Source organism: Nelumbo lutea, chromosome 2, assembly GCF_056320005.1.
Source record: "Nelumbo lutea isolate HS-2025 chromosome 2, American lotus-T2T, whole genome shotgun sequence".
NCBI lineage: Eukaryota > Viridiplantae > Streptophyta > Magnoliopsida > Proteales > Nelumbonaceae > Nelumbo > Nelumbo lutea.
Genome location: NC_142685.1, coordinates 22,410,317 through 22,432,734, shown reverse-complemented (window position 1 = coordinate 22,432,734; position 22,418 = coordinate 22,410,317). Strand labels below are relative to the sequence as shown.

At 39.9% G+C, this 22,418-nt stretch overlaps 3 protein-coding genes and 1 pseudogene across 3 annotated transcripts; all 4 read right to left on the bottom strand.

Annotated features, from left to right (window-relative positions):
- Nucleotides 1–1,722: 1,722 nt before the first annotated feature.
- LOC148869145 (NDR1/HIN1-like protein 10) lies at nt 1,723–5,494 on the bottom strand. The gene is made up of 3 exons (XM_088973756.1): nt 4,063–5,494; nt 2,858–3,043; nt 1,723–2,291 (listed from the first exon to the last, which is right to left on the bottom strand). The coding sequence occupies exons 1-3, from the start codon at nt 4,525–4,527 to the stop codon at nt 2,013–2,015; spliced, it is 930 nt and encodes a 309-aa protein (XP_088829882.1). The 5' UTR covers nt 4,528–5,494; the 3' UTR covers nt 1,723–2,012.
- Nucleotides 5,495–5,672: 178 nt separating this feature from the next.
- On the bottom strand, nt 5,673–8,889 carry LOC148869144 (syntaxin-related protein KNOLLE pseudogene; annotated as a pseudogene).
- Nucleotides 8,890–9,311: 422 nt separating this feature from the next.
- LOC148869143 (protein CONTINUOUS VASCULAR RING 1-like) lies at nt 9,312–16,550 on the bottom strand. The gene is made up of 7 exons (XM_088973757.1): nt 15,392–16,550; nt 14,026–14,078; nt 12,299–12,408; nt 11,653–11,820; nt 11,472–11,569; nt 10,374–10,500; nt 9,312–9,738 (listed from the first exon to the last, which is right to left on the bottom strand). Exons 1-7 carry the CDS (start codon nt 15,542–15,544, stop codon nt 9,644–9,646), a joined length of 804 nt encoding a protein of 267 aa, XP_088829883.1. The 5' UTR covers nt 15,545–16,550; the 3' UTR covers nt 9,312–9,643.
- Nucleotides 16,551–18,133: 1,583 nt separating this feature from the next.
- Nucleotides 18,134–19,911, bottom strand: LOC148869142 (uncharacterized). The gene is made up of 3 exons (XM_088973755.1): nt 18,722–19,911; nt 18,481–18,558; nt 18,134–18,329 (listed from the first exon to the last, which is right to left on the bottom strand). Exons 1-3 carry the CDS (start codon nt 19,451–19,453, stop codon nt 18,324–18,326), a joined length of 816 nt encoding a protein of 271 aa, XP_088829881.1. The 5' UTR covers nt 19,454–19,911; the 3' UTR covers nt 18,134–18,323.
- Nucleotides 19,912–22,418: the final 2,507 nt, after the last annotated feature.

Below are 22,418 nucleotides of genomic sequence, written 5' to 3'. Positions count from 1 at the left end.
TGGTGCGATGACAACCTTCAAAGGTAGATCTAAGCGGCAGAGAGAGAGGGTGGTGGTGTGGTGGCGAGCTTCAAGATCTGAGCACGACAGAGGTGTGGTTCAGCATCCACCTACCCAAGATTTGAAAATGAAGTGAGAGAGAGGGAGAGTGGTGGTGATGTGGCAATCTGAGCGAGAAAGGCGCGGTGTAGCATCCACCTACGGTAGATCTAAGCAAAGCGAGAGAGAGAGAGTGAGTCGGTCTGGTGTTTACTTCTGTATATGTGAGTATATGTGAGGCTTCTGAAAGAAGAGACTACAACAACCAGAAGGTTTGAGTGAAAGACAGTGATGGTTGATAGGAGGAATGAGAGAGAGAGAGAGAGAACGTCGGGAGAATAACCTAACTTCCCTAAAGATTGGGCTGTGTTTTTAGTCAACTCAGGCCCTTCCCTAAAATTTGGATTTAAGGTCCGAGCCCGAGGTCAAGCCCAATTTTCCCAACCCGACCCTAGCCTGTCCTGTAATTTGATGCATTCGGGTTGGGCTCGGCTGCTCGGGCCCAGATTAGGCTTAGGTTGGTCAATGAATCCACTCTAAAATTGTATAAATGTATTTATGCAAATATATATATATATATATGGGTCATGCTCGAATTAAGTTCAAACTACCTAAGGGCTAGGGCCGAACCCAGTTTGAAGATCAAAAATCCAAGCCCAATCTATGTAAAATTTCAAATTGGGCCAGTTCAGGCTCGGACTGAGCCTGCCCGACTTACACCCCTACCTAAAGAATGGGTCATTCGATCCATCTTGACCCAGTGTCGAATTGGGTGAGTATGGGTGGGTTGGGGTCAAATTTTCCAGCCCCACCTATATTCTCTTTTAATGGTGATAATAGAAGCCTTTTATAATTATACAAAAAACTATTTATATTTTTTTAATAAAATGTTTATAAGACCTTTTAATAATTAGTATAAATTAAAGATTTGGTATTCTATACTTAGAGTTAATCTCACTTTAGTACTCAAACTTCAAAACCTACTTACATTCAATACCTGAACTCCTTAAAATTCCAATTTAATACCCACGGTTAATAGTCAGGTATTGTAATGGCACATTATTCTTATACTAAAGTGAAACTAACCCTAAAGTACAGTATTAATATGCAATTTACCCTATATAATTATATCAAGCCATCACGAGTAGTCAGTTGTCAGCCATATGCGTGTTTTCGTGGAATGACGATAGGCTATGTGTGATTTTTCCAGGAATGATGATTAGAATTCAGACTTGACCAAACCGCCAAACCGGATGCACTAAACCAGGTGTGTGGTAGTAAATAGGAATAACTGAACACAATAGCTGTTCTGTTCCGCGGACCGTGGGATCAACGATAATGATCCACACACCAGTCTTTTTTAATACGTGGAACCCACAACCATTCAACCTCCCACCCACCATAGACCATGTATTTTATCATGGGTGGCGTGGGATGTCATCACAACTCAACAGAAATCAAAAGTGAGAGATTTTAAACAAGAGCTACCAAAATTCTCATTATCATCACAATCATCGTCAAAGCTTTTTCCAACTTAACTACATGGAGTCGACCATATGAATGCTAGCTGTTTCACCATTCCATTCTATTTAATGCTGTATCCGTTGTTAATTTATGGGCAAATAGATACCAAATTCTGTGATTATTATATTTCGTTTGTTCAGGGAGAGAAATACAGAAAAGGGAAGAAGAAGAAGAATTTACTGCATTATTATCATTTCCAGGATAGAAGCACCAGGTACAGAACAAATGCATATCAGACATATGTATTGAACAAACCTTCCAATAAAGGCATTAATACATGAAGCTCTTACAACCATCATCTCAGTCAAACAACTGAAACGTCCTAGAGTAGAAGAATTTCGCCCCTTGGGAAGCAGGACCGCTGTCACTGCCTATAATCAACAATTTTAAGGTTCAAGCCAATGCCATCCCAATCAAGTCATGAGCTCAACCCTGGGATGAAGTTGAGTTCAATCGTATGTACATGAATACTCTTTGAACTTGATGGGTTTGGTGCTACTAGGATCGATGACTGCAGGGCAAGAGATATGCCTCCTGTGTTTTGTCTTCACCAGCTTCCCCACCACATCTCCCCGTGTTCGGATTTCCAACTCCAACGTCAACGGAACTGCACCGCTGTTATCAGAGATTGCCAAGCTTGCTCCAGCCCCATAGAGAGGAACCTTATTTCCTTCCAGTGTCACAGATACAATACGATGACTTTTTCTAGGCTGATAGTATTTCTTCAACTGCAATGACAATTTGAAAATGCAGATATTATTAAACTGTAATCAAATTTGTCCTAATAGATTATGGGTAATCCTTCAATAGCATCACAAGAACTTAATTGAGATAAAGAATAGAATAAGCTTCTTCTATAGTTACAAAGAACCAAATCAAGCTCCCAGACATTTTTATAAGTACTCCCTTAACGTATTGAAGCCATTGCGATTTCAACCCATTACCTGAGATCCAGGACCTGTACTGGGTATTGACCTTCTTTTTCATCTGGTAATAAGGTCTGTGTTCACTCATCTTGTCCCAAGAGCCCTGATATCCAGGACCTGTACTGGGTATTGACCTTCTTTTTCATCTTTTTCAGTTTCAAATAGGCAGAATTAGAATTCAATTCCATTTCTACCCCCATCCCAAGGAATTTGGAAACACACACAAATATCGACTTTGTGTGCTTAAAATCTTCTAGTTTCCAAATACTGCATAAACCTACAACATCTGACCCAATAAAGAAAAGAGGCCTATCATTTTGACAACTTTACATCTATTAGTTACTAATTAAGTTGAACAATGTTCTTACCTGGCCAGTTGCAACTGTAATTTCTGAAAAGATGAGGTTGACGGGTGTAGAGCTAACATGAATGCCAAACATTGTAGCAGGGTTATATATGCTTAGTTTCAAGGAACAGTTCATTGTCAACAACTTGGTCGGGACACCTGTGGAGTCTGATCCCTCACCAGAATAGAAATTGTTTACAGCCATGCTCTGTGATGATAAATCTTGTTAATGCAATAAACATAGAAAGATGTAATCTGTGTACAAAGAATTCTATTATAGAGGACAAAGGGATAAAAAGGATGCAATATTGAAGTCAAAGAAATGTACTCAACTTTACAAACCTGTGGAAATCAATGCAGAATCAGAGAAAGAAGCAAAGTGTTTTATAACTCAAGGCACCTAATAAACGCCAAATGTAAAGCTGGAAATCCTATTGCCAAAACCTTGAGTTGGCTTAGGCACTTGGCCAGTCTACTGGTTCCAACTCCACAAGCATTCTACTGCATAAGGAGCCAGACTACTATAAAAGGGTTACATGACGTCACAGAGACCAAAGGCCAATTTCGGATACACATCCATGTATTCAAACAGGACTAAGTCAACTGTTCTGACATCAATCATGGGTTTATAGAAAAGAAAAAGACCAAATAATATTGGGAAATTGCCAAGCCAACCAGACAAATTTACATATAAAAATATAAAAAAAAGGCTTAATTCCCAACTGTTCAAGGCAACTCCCTACTATTGTTATAATGAACAGAGGTTAAGCAAAAAAGAGGAAAGCCAAATTTACAACGAGAAGCTAATGAAAAAGCACAGTATAAGACCAAAGTTCATATAGATTTGTAGTAGAAAATATTCTACCCAAACAAGCCCAGCATCCATCATATTAGGTTCTTTCTCTTGTTGATTTCTTAAAGAAAGAGATCAATCATCAATTCTTAAAAGAGAATGCTAAGCAAGGTGATGAAAAGTTGGCAACATGATTGAAAAGAAACCACAATTTTCTGTTTTCACCAAAGTTTTCTTGTTTTGCTTGCTAAGCATTTGTTTATTTTTCTGAACTCCAGTAAAATTAAAACACTGGAAGTAGAACATAGTTAGATAAGCTTATTTGAGGCACTAATGCAGATGATGACAACTTAACATAATAAATATTAAATAATTAAGATTAAGTTGAACGAGTAAAGATGAAGGCATATAAATAATTAAGTAATTTGTCATACCTTCACAACAATCTTTGCTCTGTAAGGCCGACTGGCACCCCAGATAATAAGAGAAAACACAGTGAACAACAGAACGAAGACCAAGAGAGCTATCAAGACTTGGCAACGACGAGAAAGACCCTTTTCACCATCAATATCATCGTAAGATCCTTCTTCTTGGATCACGTTGCACTCCGGCCAACCCTTATCGTTCCTTTTCCGGTTTGCCTTCCGCCCAGAAGAAGATCTAAACATCCCCGAGAACCGACTCGAAGAAGAAGCCCTCGAGTGCCGTCCGAAGGACGGGTGCGAGGGAGATTCCATTGGACTGTTGTAAATGGGAGTCGCTTGCATGGAAGAGGACTTGTCTCCATCGTGAGAGTCCCGCGAAGGGCTCTGTACATAGTAAACAGGCCTCTTCGGAGACCTTGATGGCGACGAAGGGGCTAAACTCGTAACATCGGAGTCGGATTTCGCGTGCATCATCTTTGAAGTTTGATTATTAATTTCCACAAAAGGAGACTGGTTTTATTTCGAAGAATTGAAATGCTCAACTCATTAACGCAGAATCAAATTCCGCTCTGTTTCTCTCCTCATAATAAGCAGCAAATCAATGATTATTCATTCAATTAATTTCAAATTACAAAGGATGCAACAAGAGAAGCAAATTTCTAGACTACCGCAGAAATGGACAAAACAGAGAGGCTGATGAGTTTCAACAAACTGGAAACGGCTGTCCAGGAGAAAGGAAATTAACGTGAGAGACAAACACGAAAGAATTACTTCAATAACTGAAATTCCTGCAAATTCAAACCGAATAACAGACTCGAAGCGCTTTCAAGGAACGTTTTCAGGCTCCTAATTCAAAGCCAACATCCACAAGTAGAGTAACAGAAAGTCGGAAAACGAGATACTATATTCAAAAGGTTGAGAAAGAGATCAATTTCGGTAACTTCTCACCAAGAGAAAAGCAAAAGGGAGATTGCTTTCACGAAGATTGGCGAATTTACCGGAGAAACACCTCATGGTTTAAACAGATTAATTGCAGTAGAAATTTCAGCCAGAGCGCGGATTGCAGAGCACAAAAGAAAAAAGATTACGGTTCCAATCACTGTAGACAACTGAAACCCAGGAAAGAGGGGAAGCTGGAATTGATTCTCCAAATCTTCACCAGAAACGGCAATTCGAAAGTCCAATTAAGTCCGCCATGTGCCGGAATATGTAGAAATCGTCCAAATCTGAAGCTCCCTCTCTGTCTCTCTCTCTCTCCCTACTGTGCATGGGAACAGAAAGCAAGAGGTGGAGGTGGATGACAGGATGAGGCCACTGACTGGAAGCAGGAGATATCGGGAACAAGTGTCGGCAGCTGATACTAATTTGCTGTTATGCGGGTAAAATACAAAAAAATCCTCTACATTTTCTGACAATCATAAAAAATCTCCCATGTAGTTTCATTCTAGCAAAAGGATCCCTTCTATTTAAAAATAAATCGATAAAACCTCCCTTCCGTCAACGACCCACACGGAAAAAGTCAGCATTTACGAAATTACCTTTGAAACGTCATTCGATGAATTTGTAAAATACTTTATTTGCCCTCAATCGTGCATCTTATTCACATTTGTTGTCGCAGCGACGCTATTCCCATTTTTTCAGAATATTCCTTCTATTTTTCCGGCAACTGTTCTTTACTAGAGCCTTCCTCCCCCATTCCCCACCTGAAAAAGAACTACAAGTCAATAAATCAAAAGAAACAACAGCCTTAAAATCAAGAGTTTAACATATTAGGAATGACTGAAACCGGTGGCGATGGGAATGACCACCAAAATACGATGAGAATTAGGACTAGAATCAACCCCACACACATCCACTTCCTACTGCTCTTCTGATAGTTCTTAGCAGTTCTGAGGTCGCACATCCCGTCCTTCACATACTCGGTACCATTCATGACATAGTGTTGGATGTTGTCCAACTGCTCCCCCGAGGTTCCACCATCACCACAATGTCCAGGAACACCTGGTGCAGCTTAAGAAGGCTCTTCTCAATCTCCGCGTTGTGCCTGTTTGTATCTCTAACACCATGTCAAGAACCTTCCCCCTCATGTTCTCCTGCACCGCCCTTTGCAGCAGCTCCTCCCCTCTCGTTCCTCCCCCACTCGATATAATTTTCTCTATCACCTCTTCCTCCGGTTACTCCCTTGTTACCGTGAAGTATTGGCAGCTCACCATCTCTTTATAATCTGCCATCGTCTGCTGCCTCAGCTCCTGGAAGTCCATATCAAATCCTTCAACTTCTTCCGCAGCCCGTCGGTGACCCGACCGAAGTTCTTGTGCGGTCTACCGACGTCCCTTCTCTAAAGCCAGAGAGCCTCCTATTGGCAGGGAGAAAACTGAGAGACAGTGGTAGTGGTGATAATCATCAGCTCGATTTCTTTTTCCCAATCGATCTGACTCGATCTTCCGTGAGGAACGTTTAAGAATTCACCTCTTCTCCCTTCGTTTTATTTTGAAAATTTAAAGAACAATGAAGGGTAAAGTCGACCACAAAAAAAGTAAATTTGAAATTAAAAAAATTATATAAATTATGTGACATCCGCATTTTAACGATGTGCTAACATAGGGGAAGATTTTGTCCATTGTCGAAAACTATAGGGGCATTTTAAATAATTATGTAAATACATGTTTAAACCATAGGGGTATTTTAACTATTTAATTAATTAATTATTTATTTATTTATTTTTGACATCATACATTACTTCACTCATTATTATTTGTCCTTTTTGCCAAAAGAATATTATATTCTCTTTGTTACTTTTGCTTTGTTTTCTATTTAACAAAAAAAAAAAAATTGTTTCCGCTTGTTAGATGGGTTAAATGCTTCATTCAATTGGTATAACTAAGTCCTCATTCACATTTTGTTAAGTTATTTACATAATTAAATGCATTTATTCACAAGTAATTTTTGGAAAACATTTATTCGATAAAATATTTATCAGTATTCTTTTATTCCTTAGATAAAATCATAAAATTTTGGAACAACTGTTTTATAAGAAAAAATAATAATATTGTCTCATGTAATTTTCGACATTGGTGAATAAGTAATTTATCCAAATATTACTTGCGCAGATAAATAAATTACTCTTTAATCATTTTTTTTTTTCCGCAAGACCCACTAATACTAAAATACCAATATAGGTTTATTTCTTTTCCATGAAACCCACCAATTTACTCTACTCCCCCCACTTCTTGAAAAACGATCAATGACCGAGTGCTTCTCCGGCTGGAAACCAATCGGTTGGAATTAAAATGGATCACTCTGAAACACCAGATCTCTATTCCCAAGAACCAAAACGACCCTTATTGTTTTAACTTTTAATTCACATGATTACAATTTACAAAGTTTCGTGTTACTTGTATAATCTAAAACAGGATTTTGTTTTGGGGTTTGGTTCTTTTTTTATATAATCTAATCTATTACAATTCGGTTACTTATCAAAACAAAGAAAGATTTTCTGCTACTGCATTGAAAAAAAGGTACACACAAATAAGGGAACAATTCAGTTTTTATGTAGTTTTGCATAGATCCATTCGGGTCAGATAATAAACAGAAGAGACATATATAATATATTAAAGGAATGTGGTCATAATAGAGAACTTTTCCTCCAAACACTTAGCAACCTAATTTTTCAAGAAACATCTCATAAGTGGTAAGTGGGTGCTCCCATGGCGATACACTGGTACGATGGCCTGTATCGGTATATATATATTTTTTTAATCTGGTTCAGAGGGGCCAGTCTACCCTTGAACCACTCGCCAACTCGAAACACTCCCTATAGGGGTGTATTAAAAAGGCTCCAATACGTGACGATGTTTTGAACTCAAACTGAGGTTTCTATATCATTGCTTCAAAAACTGTAATGAGAAAACAAGAACCCAAACAGAAGTTTTTCCAACCTCATAACTTGCACGGTGTTTGGAAGCATAGGCGCTTTTTGGCACTGATTTTTAAGAAAAATTGCCCATGCTTCCAAGACCCGTTTTTCACAAAAAAAACATTTCTGCCACGTAGGCAGTGAGCAACACTATGCTGTTTGGTAAGGTGATTTTCATCACCGTTTTTCATGTATGTGCTGACAGGTAGGCACCACATAGGATACACATCAGTCAACCGTTGGGTGCAACAGTTCACCAATTTGGCGTTTCATGCATTGGTGGGGTCCCAATTTTCGAGTCATACCCGATTTTTTAATAATCGACTGAACCAAACAATGAGATACATGAGCATTTGTTGAAACACCTATGTGGATCTGACGTATAACCATTTTTTTTTTTAAATGGCCACGGTTCCAATCATCCCCTTGGTTTCCAACATTAGATTGAGTTTTCTCTTTACATATTTATAGCATTGAATGGAAATAATCAAAGAATCAGGCAGAGATGCAATGGATAGGCAAAGTCGGATCAGATGATGACTTGTTGATGAGATGAGCTAGCAAAAAACAAAGTTGATCAACATATTCCTGGCAGCATTGTTTAGGGCATTAAAAATCAAGTCTGTGAACCAGCAAAAGGACATTCAAGCCCAAGCGTAGGACTCCATCCTCAGGACCAACAAAGCCACGAAGAAGGCCATATGGGTCTTCCTCTCTCCAGACTCAGAGCTCTCTACAGTGAAGCGCCCACACAGACAGGTGTAGTAGGAGACATTGTAGAGGAATACCCAAACTCCATGCCAAAATTTGTAGTCTGTGTCTGACCAGGTTCTCTGTTCTTGGATTCTGATTACGAAGGCCGAGACCCTCTCTGAAACAAAAAACTTTGAGAACCATTTAGAGGAATCGCTGCTTCTCATTTTAACATAGCATGCTATCAAGAAACACATTCCAATGAAAAAAGTCGTCCACATCTCAGTATCATACTGCCACAGCACACCTTTAGTACTCGTGGGTTAGGATTCAAGTTTGTCATAGACTCATATTATACATTTGATAACTGTTTGGTAGTTTTGGGTTACATCACATAATTTCAAGTGAGTTCCACCTGACAGATTGAATTATATCTGCGTTTATCAAAATGGGATTCTTGAAATTCTGTTCACTTTTTTATACCAAAAGATCGTGTAAAGGTGTTAGGTGGATTCTGAGTGAGATCAAATGATTTCTAGCAGATGTGCAAGTACATACAAGGTCGTTTCATTTTCTTTTCCCAATTGACAGAAGAAATGGAGATTTAAGAAAAAGATGCAGTCAAAACCATCCATGGCACAGAGTAGTCTGAAATTTGAAGCTGAAGGTTGAATTGATTGGAGCTCTAAAGGAGCTCTTCTTCTAGGAAAAATGTAAGGGTCTAAAGCCAGATGATCCACAGCTTGTATTATCAACCTCTATCTTCTCTGTCACTTCATCTATAATGTACATGGGGTCTGCTTTGAAACCCCAGTAAAAGGAATGTTACACATGCTATCAGAATTCAATTACAGCCGGTAAACAAACATCCACATTGGATCCACCTGAATCTCCACAGAAGTTGATAAATGGTCAGTCTGATAGCACATCTCAAACCGGAATACATCATACATGGATCTCTGTCATATCGGCTCTTTGTCCTCAGCTTCTACCAGATCTTCTGTCCATCTGGATCATCTGGGAGTCCACTGTTGACAGGATTTGAGGCATTGACATGCCCCCAGAGACAACAATCTCTGCAATCATGGCACATTCAGTACAAGTCAAATTCCCAGCCAAAGATGATGGAGTGATAAGACAGAAAACATACAAAAAATAGTAATGGAGCAGAAACACAAAATAATGAACCAGTAGTTATCTTTCTTGACAGTGCGATATAAATGGGTAACATTGCCATTCTGTTTTGTTACAAGTTGAAGGGGCTAGATGTAGCTAACTCCAAAAGACCATCTATTTATCTCCCACATTCTTACATTCTTCAGTATAACAAATGCTCAGTGATAAAGGCCCTCAAGTCAAACAGTAAGTCAACCAGTTGGAACTGTTGTACTACATGGACCTTTTTTTTTAATGAAATAAAGTTGTCTACTACAGATAACAAACGGTTTAGAGCTTCCATTTCTCACCAAACATGAGTTAAGTGATAAGGAGTTAGAATTGATTCCAAAGGTGTAACAATCAAAAAAAAAAAAAAAAGATAGTTCAGAAATGCATAGTACTACTCTGTGGGATGAGTTAGTCCATACACTGGACTTCCTATATATAAAACATGACAATAGCAGAAACAGGTAGAAGACTTTATATCGATCATCTTCCTATTGTCCATACAGACACATGCTAATAAAGTAGCAATGTGACACACAGTACTTACCAATTCCTTCACGCACTGACAAGTTGGGTCTAATGACATCTTTGGAGTTGATGAGGAATATATCACCAATGTAAAGATGGTTTGTAGGAATGTACACACAGCATAATTCCTCTTCCCCAGAATAATTCTATATGAATGAATCAAACATTTGAAATTTGACAATGTTAGTCACAAAATAGAAATTGCAATAACTTCCAATATTAAATACAAGCAGGCCTCCACACAAAAATCCAAGATTAGTGCACAAAAATTATCAAGAACACAGCCAACAAGTGTAACACTGTGATAATAGCAAAGCAAATATCTCTGATCATCTGCTCATATCCTTCCAACTAATGTGAGAGAGACCTGCTCAAGATTCAAGGGGACCAGTTCTATAGCTTGGAACAAGAACTCTTCTCTTGGACGACAATCTCCTCACCCCAACAAGCGCCATGATCCAACTTATCAGTTGGATGTCATGTTTGTAACTTTGTATGACCGTAGAAGTCTGACAACTAGAACTCATTAATAGATGTAGTTTTGAATACCCACACTTAACATGCAACATTTTCCCCCTCCATGAATTTATCATATTCTTTTACACATGGTTTTTTTTTTTCCAGTAAGCTAATCATGTCTTCTAACGACTCCTAAAGTTGTAAGCTAAAAACTCTATGTTTCTCTTACGACTCCTTAAATAGTACTAGTTTTCTCTTATGAAATTTCTAATTCTGTTGGACCAAAGTTTGCCACAATATCAAATTGATAACCTTAGATTTGAATTGAAAAACAACAGTATAATCGAATGTCAAGAAGGAGCATGAGAAAAGTTGTGAACATGCAATGCCCTACTTGACAAGGTCAAATTATGCTTGTCACTAGAAGATAAAAAAGAATGGAAGATAGAAGATGTTTTCACTTGATATTCTTCTACAATATCACAAGTTTATAACCTTGCAGGAAAATTATTAAAACGACCAATCTAGGATGATATTCAGTAGGGGTGCAATTATTTGTAAAATTCATTTAATATGACCAAAAAAAAAAAAAAAACTTAAACACCATGATTTAGAAGAGCACATATTCAACACAACTGCAGAAAAAATAAATTAAGACCTGAAGGGTGACAGTAGAAGTGATGAACCCAAAAGCATATTCTCCAACACGTGGATGCCTTATGATGGCCACTTCCTTGAAGGCTTGTGTGTTCTGATCTGTATTAATATATAAAGAGGACTTACTCAATGCCTACCCAGATTCATTTGGAAAACAAATGAAACAGAATTACTGGGATTACCTGGTGATATGGCAGTGCTAATCTGTTTGGAAGCATTGTAGATATGACGAATAAATGGCATCCTTTTGATAAACCACTCTCCAAGGCTTAGAACAGATGCTCCCAGCCACGATGACATGAAAACGCCGACCAGGAAAATGAAAGTTATTGAAGTCACAAACCCAAGACCTAATTGTGAGGGACAAGTGAGTATAATTACCCAAGAAAGACAGGATATTATTACCAGAAAGGGGATCAGGGACAGCCAAAAAATTCAAGAAAAATAAACCTCTATAACTAGGACATTCAATAATTTACAGAATTTTTGTGCTAGATAGTCATGGATATAAGTACATCCATCATAAATCAGTAGTGAAAAGAAAAGGTACAACCATAATAAATATAGAATATATGGTTGTGAAGAAGCTACACATCATCTGCAATGAAATAGATTTCTAACTTCAAGATTAAAGTTCAAACTATGGTATGCAGATGATCCATAGTTAGAGATCTCCACCTATTCTAAATTATCAAAACATTGATGTAACTCGCATGCAAAGTAGGAAATTTCTCAACCCAAGAAACGAAAACCACAAAAAACACCCAGCCCCTTGCATTCACCAAAATAAACAAAATATAGAGGTAAAGCAGGAAAATGATCACATACCAAAGATGTTGATTCCAAGTTGGGCATAGATTGGAGAGAAAAATCCATCCACAAAATGTATAAACCACCATGTGATATAGAATGTAATTGCTATCGGAAGTAGAATGACACTGCAGAGTAAAAAACAACAACCAACACCTTTGATTACAGAAAATTCTTACCAAAAAATACAGAGCATGACAAGTAATGTTAATAAAATCAATAAAGTGTGAAAATAATAAGGTTCTCCTCATGCAACCACATATTCAATGATGGCTTTATAAGATTTAGAGAAATAAAAGCCTATAGGCCCTATACACCTGCCAAAATCATCACAAGGTTCATTAATTTACACTAGTTGCTACGTGTGTTTATAAAAAGAACCTTGTAGATTCTAGATAAATAAATAGAATTCAGCATTTTTCTGTTACTAATGTAGATTTTATGCAGTCCAAGGGATGGGAACTGCTAAATTCCTGGAAGAGACTAGGGCCCTTTTGGTTCATGGGAATAAGGGGTCTGGGATTGGAATCGGAATGGGCCATTCCAAATCCAACTGTTTGGTTGAGTGGAATAGGAAAACCATTCCCATTCCTGGTGGAATGGCATTTCCCCATTTGAGGGAATGGTCATTCCCTCCCCCTCCCTCGGGAATGAAATCCGATACATACATGCATGTATGCATAAACACATACATTTATGTTAAATTTTAGCATAGGCTGATTGACTAACCCACTCCCAGCCCGGGCCTGAGCCCAACTTGAGTGCATCAAATTTTAGTGTGGGCTGGGCTCAGGTTGGATAATCAGGCTTGACCTCAGGCTCAGGCCTTAAGCCTAATTCATAGGGTTGGGCCTGGATTGAGCTTAAACCTGGTCCAGACCACCCAATTTGCACCCCTGCCTTGATTACATGGCCCATAATGTATGATTATGACTCCATATATTCATACATACTTACAGCTCCCATTTTCCATGACATCCCAATTCCCCCACATGATTTAGCATAAATCAACTTAAGTAATGCTTATATACCAAAAGGAAAAGGATGAGTAAGGGGAGTTTCATCTTCTTCAGAAGAAGAAGAAGAAAAGAAGACAATGACAATGCTCATGATGAAGGGTGCCCTCCAAACGAACAGTTAGCTCAATATATTTGGCATCCTCAAACAGAATCCATGAATCTATTGACCCATGGGGGGAGGAAGAGGGGAACTGCTGTTTCTTGAAATTTTAGGATAATATAGAACTTTGGTGGCCATGCCACTTAATTCCATTTGGATTATTAAATACAATTAACTGAATCTTTTAAGTGAAATACAATCATGTATATAATACCTTCCACTTGATAAAGTTAGCTACTCCTAACTCTTGTATCTATAGAACACTTATCAGGCATTTTAGTTTTATCACGTCCTTTTAGTATAATCATGAATCCATGATCATCAAATAATTTGGGAATTATCCCCCAAATGCAAGTAATGATGAAGGATATGTTCATTTTCACTATGCCCAACAGATTTTGTGATTGTACAATACATGAAAACCTGTACATAAGTTTCCAGTGCAAAACTATATAATAGCTATAAATATTTGACCACAAAAACCTTGAATTCTAAAATCAAGATAATAAGCAATTAGGAATTTAACAAAAATAAATAATGCACACTCTGATATCCAACATATAGGAACAACTACAAAAAAAGGAGTGCCTATCACAAGGATTCAATTATAATATGTATATCCTTACCATCCAGTTATGAACTTTTTTGAAGCCCAACTTCGAACAACTTTGTAAAAAGCCTGCAGGGCAATGACAGTATGCAATTTAACTTAATACCTCTTTCTTCCATGAAGTTTACACAGAATTTGTATAACTACAATAATAAGCATGAATAGTTCAAGTCAGTAGCATGTAAATGTCAAAATAATAATGTTTGGTGTTCTACCAGTAAGCAGAAGAGCATCCACTATAAGAATTATGGAAATACAGTTTGGATCAGTGAATGGAAAATACAACATTTCTGATATTTCAGGAGAATAATGCAAAAAAGAAACAACAAAAGGATATAATTTGTAAATAAGCCCATCAGAGTGAATAAAAAAAATGATATGGAAAAATTGATTCTGTAGTAGTTGATTGGTATCAAAACATGTACTGGAGAAAGACTACAATCAGAACTGAAATTTGCAGTTATTAAGGTTTTCACAAAACAGTGAAGATGAAGGTAACGGGTGTTCTTACACCCACAGAAACAAGTTTACGAGGGACAAAAGAGAGTGTTCGTTTTCATTTTCTTTTTATCGGTAAAAACATAGAAAGCATTTCATTGATAGAAATTTTCATAATATATGAGGCCTTCCAACTCTTATGCTATGAAGAAGAATTAAAAATCAACAAACATCTAGCCATCAAAGCTAAACTATCAAGCGTAGGCTTCAAAAAAAAAAGGGGGGGGGGGGGAACTATTAAGTGAACGGAGTTAACGAGGGAGAAAATATGGTTCTGCTGAAATTCCGTCAAGTGAACCGAATTAACTTTTTTAAGTGAACTAAGTTAAAGAGGGAGGAAATATGGTTCTACGGAGATATCGTCAAGTGAACCGAATTAACTCAGTCCTTTGTGAATGCCCATTATAGGCAGTATGGAGAAAAGAACAAGATGTGAACAAAATTCTGAAAGCAAAACAAAGACAAAGAATAACAGCAGATCACAAAAAACACAACCGAGAGAAACGAATTCCAGAAAAGCTCACTACACCAAACAGTACTAATTTGAATACTGAAAGCAACCGCAAAACACTTTAGAAGATGACCAAAAATTTAATTGTGGTTGAATTAAAAGAAATTATTGATGTAACTCTGGAACTAAAATAGATGTTTCTACTAAAACCTAATGAAGGAAAAAAAAAACGCCACATAAAAACAAGATATAAACAAAAAAGATGCAGATGGGTTTCCCCAAAATCGAGTAATTTGACCCTCACAAAGAAAAAAAAAACAAATATAAAGAAAATGAAAGAAAAATATTGGTCACCGCTAAACCAGTAAAAGAAACCCAATAACGAAGGAGTAACTGCACCAGAAAAAGAGGGAGGGGGAGATAGAGAGCTGACCTCTCGACCGGAATGATGAGACGATGGAGCAGATGAGGAAGAAGGTTTTGAGGAAGCGTCATCGTCGGGAGCTCCAGCGACTGGTATGAGAGGCTCTCGAGATCTCTCTCTGTCTCTGCTCGCCATTACAATCGATAATTTGTCATCGCCCATCAACAACACAGCAAGCAGCAACAGCTCCGACGGCACCTCTTGGGGAAATCAAGAGGAGCTGAACCTCGCCGCCTTTCTTCCTTTCTATTATCGTGTTTTATACGGGTCTTACAGTATGGGAACACAAGTACATGTGAAGACATAAAGACTGTTGATTTGTTTAGAAAATAGAGAAGACAATCTGTCTTTCCACCACTTCTTTAACGGACTATAATCACTAGCCTAGGGAAATCTTTTTATAACTAAACCAGGAAGGAACAGATGAAACAATCAGCAAATATAACCTCAAAAGTCTCAAATCTCAATTGCCCTTACCTATGTTAAACTTGGGACCCACATCATTAACTTGAATTGTTGAAAGCTTGAAGCTTTCTTTACAAAAAACAAAAAAAAAAAAAACTACGATGGTCAATTGTTATACGGTACGCGATAAGGGTGTGCCGTGCGGATTAGGCTGAGCGTCGGAGCCACTCTGCTCTCTGCCGCACCACGCCACGCCCATGAGAGGAAGTACAGCCAGAACTACAACTTGGCCAGGTTGTGTTGAGCCGTAACAGTTAAAAAATTGGGAAAACTAATTCCTGTCAGAGGGGGGGTGGGTGGGCTGGTCAATTCTCATTTGGACAGCTAACTGAATTCTAGGATTAAATTATACTAACATAAGCATCATTGCTCAGAGCAACATTCTCTTGTTACTTACTCAGGTCTCTATGTCTCGGGGGCATTCTTTACATTCCATGGCGGATTATATCGACTTCTGGGTTCTGGCTGCAGGGAACGTTGCTTCAGCTGCAGGAAACAAAATTCCAGTGACCCAGATTTTGGTTCAATTTGCAGACCTTGGAATTAAATTGAGATTTTACTCGAGACCAATTTGAAGGAGCTGCTTTATGTTCCTTGTATTTAAAAGTTAAAACGTTGTGATGACTGATGAACCATTGGTGGCCGTGAATTGGAGGTAGGAGAAGGAGAAGTTAGTTGTTTGTTGTTTCCTTCTCTTTCTAATGTGGCCTTCTCTCTCTTTGGTGTTTAGTACTAAACAATATGGGACGCTTGCGTGCACCAGGTTTTCTTTGTGTGGGGAGAAAGAAAAGGAAAGAAGATATGCGGCGTCAAGAAAGAATGTGTGTGGGGTGGGTGGGGTCAACGTAATAAGATTCCAAACCAACGACCGCTATTAAATATTAAGTATTAACCAACCCCAAGCACAATTAATTAACCTCATTTCTGATTCGGATTCCTGCAACAATTTCGGATAGGGAATCTCGGCCAATTCACTGTTGCAATTGCAATCTCTTTCCAACACATAGGCATTTCAATCTGGATTCTGGAGTCGTAACAAGCTAAATGCAGTCCAGAGAACAGAAGACCTGGAGGCTCATGTAAATGCCGGAGCATGTATATGTGCTCATCAATTGTATAGAGCCAATCTCATGATGGGAATGGGATCAGACAATTTTAACCATGCCCAACCAAAAATATGAACGCCATCCAATTGGGCATTAGTATACGGTTTGGATCATTGCACGCTCTGGTGCTGATCTTGGAGAAAGCAGGGGCCTGCACCATCAACGTTGGCAACCCACCGGTGGTAAGGTAAGGTTTCTGAAGTACAATTGCAGTGGAACCCTTAAACCACATTGACGGAGAGATTATGATTCTGCATTACAGCATTAAGTTGAAGCTTTTTTTATGATGCAAAAGTTCATTGCATAAAGTTTAAAACAGAGACTGTACAGAGCCCATATTCACTGAAAGACAATAACTCATTCAGTTCGTCCAGTTCATGGTACATGGATAAAGACACTGTTTCTTCTTTGTTATCCTACTCTACACATGGGAATACTCAACATACTTGAAGTCGAAACTATCCTAAGCATGCAAAACAATCTTGCTCTCTAAAATTTGATGGAAGAATTGAGCTCAAACAGATTCTAGTAGCTAAATCCAATTACCTGTATACTATAAATAGCCATCAGATTACAGTCTCAACTGAACCCAATATTAGTTTGATATTCAATTAATTTTAAAGCTTCTGTTAATACTCATAGAGGATCCCATATGAGAATGCGGTCTGCTTAGATGCATGAATGTGTGTAAATGGCAGACACAGTTTTGGCCCCTTGGAATCCAGTCGTGCCTTCTGAGTTCTGATCAGTCCTACCAAAAAAGTTAGAAACTTTGTATGGATTTGCCTATCTCATCCATACAATATTGTCCCCAGCTTCATGATGCAACTGCTCTAGTAATGGCCATTGAATTTTTGCTCAAGTATTTCAATGATCAAGCCTTACACGTTTACTCTATGGACATGTGAATATTTGTATGACAAGCTACTTTGCATTTCTGATCTGGATCATTTATATTTATGGTTAAATAAACAATCCAGTTAAAAAGAAAGAAAGAAAGAGATGAACTTGCCCAGCTTTAATGCTGTTCTCATATTCAAAAGGCAAAGAAACTAGTTTAGTGGGCAAGATACAAAACTGGTATCAATGTTTATTACCATGAATACATGTTAGCAGATATTCATCAAATCAAGCCCAAAGAAAATATTCTTTTATTGTTGTTAGTAGAAAGACGGATAAATGAAATTGAAATGGATTTAGTAAATGAAATTAAAATTTGAATCGAAGTTGCAAATCATGTAAACAAGAAATCTGAACATTTTATTATTTACAGATGGATTGTTTGATATACCACTAGTTGAGGTTACAACGTTTCCATGGTCAGCAAGCAGAAATTCTTAAATTTCCAGATACCATTTCTGGATTCATCTCTACCTCTGCAGAAAGCCAGAAACCATGATCAAGATATTAGTTTTATCAGATCAGAACTAGCTGGAAGTAAGGGGAAAGAAAGGAGGGGAGAAAATAATCTAGTAAACAAGTTTCTAAATGATCGGAAAAGAAGTCGGAGTAAAACAAAGATGTTACCTTTCCAGGTTCAGGAAGATCAGGAACTTTGTACGAATCCGGTGTTACTTCTGTCAACCACAAACCGGGGAAATTTGCCTGCAAAACCCACCATGGCCGCTTTAGGATTTCATCCAGGGAAAACAAATATTCGTAATTCTCAAAAGCTTGTCAGACTGTCAGTATTCATGGCGAAGAAAAAGAAGTAATTTTAGAAAGTGCGAGAAGAATTTAAGTAGAGAATATTTTCAGATTTTCTTACGTCCAGCTGGTTCTGTATGATCTTAGGCCGTTTCTTTGGCCTTCGAGGCGGCCTCGTCCTTGTCATGGTAAAAAAATCCTCTTCTATCTCCTCTCGAGAAAGAGAGATTGAGAACTTTGGGCGCTCCTTCTTTTCCTTCTCGACACCCTGCGCCGCAGCTACACCTTGCATCCGATTCGGTTTCATGATCGAATTACCAGTCCGAAGAGGAGAAGAATTCTGCTGACGCTCTTCATTTCTCGAACCTCTTCCCCCTCCTGAAGCAGTAGTCTCAACGGGAGCTTTACAAGCCGCTCTTCTCGTTCTGAGATTCCAGGGCCTCGCCGCCGCGGCCGGTGCTTCATTTTGTTCACCCACCTCTTGCATCGCGGCATTTAGCTTATCAGCGGCGGTTCGGAGATGAAGCTCGAGCTTTGCCCTAATTTCTTCTAGCCCATCGTCTACATCCTTGTCAGTCTTGGATTTCCCAGCAGAAGCTCCAATCGGCGGCAGCTGTGACTTCTTGAGGCTTTCCAAGCCGTTCGGATATCTTCGCTTCAATGACGCGAATTCCCTGCGTTGGGTGACCGAACCTTCGGATTGGCCACCAGAAGCCGAAAACCTCCGTTGGAAGGAGGTAATTTCTCCATTTGAATCCACCTTCATGCATCTGAGAAGCCTCTGATTCCCCCATTTCAAGCGAGGCATCGAAAAATTGTGCAGAGGCTTTGACCTCTCAGGACCCATGGCCATAAATTTATATAGTCTTTCTCCTTCTGCAACTCCCACAAACACCACTAATCTACAGAGAGAGAGAGAGAGAGAGAGCGAGCTCTGATCGAAGCTTCCCTGTTTCCCCCTTGTTGTCAATTTTCCGGTTGACAATTACAGTGATCTCCGACTTCTCTTGTAGATTCCAAAGACGAAGATATTGGGGTTTGAGAGAGTCTTCAGAGTTCAGAGCCGAGAAAGGAAGAACATTTCCTCGTCTCCTGAGCGAGCGAGCGAGAGAGAGAGAGAGGAGAGCGAATTTAACGTTCGGCAATTGAGCTCGTGTTTTAATTTTGGCTGTTCTTTTTACGAAGTTCAGAGGAAAGCCTTTTCCTAAAATACGCAGCAGAGCGAGATGCGCCCGCCTAACTGGGCTTGGGCCCTTCCTTCTGAGTTCTGGCCACTGGTGTCGTCGAGGACTAGACGGGAAGTATTACCGTGCATAAAAGCTACAAAAAGAGAGATTTATATCGGGTAAATGAACCAAGTGTGTCCGTTGGATACGAAGTATCTAGATGATCTGAAGTGCTGATTCCTATGAACAAATCCGGAGCATATAACATGGATAGGAGACTTGTCAAAAGCTTCAAAAGGAATACCGAATATCAACCGAACCGATTGGGAGTTTCTGTAGATGTTTGACCACACAAAGCAGAATATCAATGGTTCCATTTGCACTCATCAGTCATCACCTAGCTGGAACCAGGCCCAGGACCCACTTCGACTGAGACATTGTTCCATATTTGTGGTGCCTGATGCCCTTGTACGGCTAGTAAGAGATTCCCCGGGTCCGAATCTGCTGGCCACGCTCATCCAACCGCAGTTTGAGAATCTCGGTGGTGTCATCAGCAGAACCGAACTCCTTGGGTACATGAGTGTCCACAGAATCAAAGACAAAACACGTAAAAATCAAGAAAATGGAAAAATCGATCAATCGATTAATTGATTGGCAAATTTGCAAAAACGGGTGATAGAGGTTCGGTTTAAAAAATTTGCCCGAGCATGATCAGGTCAACTATTAACCGTCTGATTTGTGCATCATTTGCTGAGCTTTTGGGTAATCTCCCCTATTGTTTCATTTTAAAAAATCTCTTAAATTTTTGTGAAATTCAACAAAAATCTTCCTTCCGATATTGATGGTGCATAATCCGGCCGGTCCTAGCTGTTAATGATCTTGCCTCAGGTTAGAGCAAAAGGTGCCTGAAACGGAGGAGAAAGCAAGTAATCTCCGGGGAAGAACCCGATGAGAATGCTCTGAAACTCAAGTTAGTATTTCCACAAAGGAAAGATAAAAAACCAAATGGCGCAAAGTTATCACATACCTCCTTCTTGGGGGGGAAGGGAGCCTTTTATAACCACTTCGCGCACTCACTCCCAAGCTCTTGTCAGGTTGGGTATCATTACCTCTGCACTTTTGCCAGTTCGGGTGTCATCACCTCTGCTGGGGTAGACAACTGCCACTGCTCTCTTTGTCGGAGCCGTCTCTGTGACTGGAGGTGGCGGTGGCAGGTGGTCGTTGAAGTGTGGCTGTTAAGTATCAAATCCTAAGTTAGTCAGGTGCGGTTGTTCAGATCGGTGTCCTAGAAGCGAAGTGCTAGAGTGGTGTGCGAGGTGAAGTCTTGAGTTCGGATAGAGGTGTGGCCCGAACTGCCCTGGGGCGGGCCAATTCGGGTTGTTGCCCTTTGTGCTCCTCGTAAGGCTCGGGGTCAAAGGGAGAGTTCGGGCTCCTTGTGGGGAGCTCAGACCGCTGGTTCCTCCTTTCGGAGCTCGCGCCTTTGGCGTACTGTCGTGCCAAGCTGTTGCCTCTACCACGTGTTGAGTGGTTACGAGGTCGGGCCGAATCTTCCTTCATCAATTGCCCCCCACTCCTCGCGCTAAGGGGCTTGCCCTGGAGTAGGGAGTTCACGAGGTGGCGGGTGGATTTGACCCGTACTTCGGATTGGTTTGACTGATAGCGCGAAGTGTGTGCTTGTCAGGAGATTTCTGGGTTTTTCGAGCGCCAAAAAGCCAGGATGCACGCCAATCCGTTTATCAATGCTGGAAGATGTGACAGCACGCATTTATTTCAAAATTTAAAAAATGCGCCACTGGGAGGCGTGCACCGGCGCTGCCTCAGTTTCAAAAGACGTGTGGCCAGTCACGTCTCGATCTTAGGAGACGTGCGGTCAGTGCGATCGTGGGCCGTTGGATTCGCCTCGATCAGAACCGTCGGTTTTTGGTCACTTGTGGGTATAAATAGTGGGGGACCCCAGTCGCTTTTCATTGCCATTCTCCTGCGTTTTGCTTCTTGAGCTCGCATCCAAGTTTTTAGCTCGTGTCCAAGTTTCCGTAGTCCGTGCCTTTTTTCCGGGTGAGTCTACTTTCTTCCTGGTATCCTTTTCCTCCCGATGTCTAGCTTGAATAGCTCAGACAGTTCTTCGAGGGGGTCTGATGCAGGTTCTACGAACCGAGCTGGATCCCCCGACAACCTTAGTGAACCCGAGGTAGAGCTCGAGCTCGAGGAAGAGTTTGAACCCGTAGGCCGAATCGCCTCGGGTAGTTTAGCGTCCTCCTCCTGTCGAGGCCGGACGTTAGACAAGTTTGGGCCCTCGACCATGACACTTGAGGGGCTTTACTCCCTTATCACCCAGCTCAACTTGCCTAGGGAGTACACTTACTTTATACCCTCGGGCGACTTCCCTTGGGAACACGGTCCCGATGAGATCGTGATATTCCAGGAGCAGCTTGCCGCTGGATTGCGCCTACCTTTCCACCCCCTTATCGTAGAGGTTATGAACCACTTCGGCGTTACCGTCGGCCAGCTTCAGCCAAATTCTATTCGTAACATGGTGGGGACTATCTCCCTCTTTTGCGAACAGATCTTGCCTTTAGACCTGGAGATCTTTTCTTCCATTCTAATGCTTAAGAAGCAAGCGGGTCCCTTCCCGGGCATAGGCGGGCGTACTAC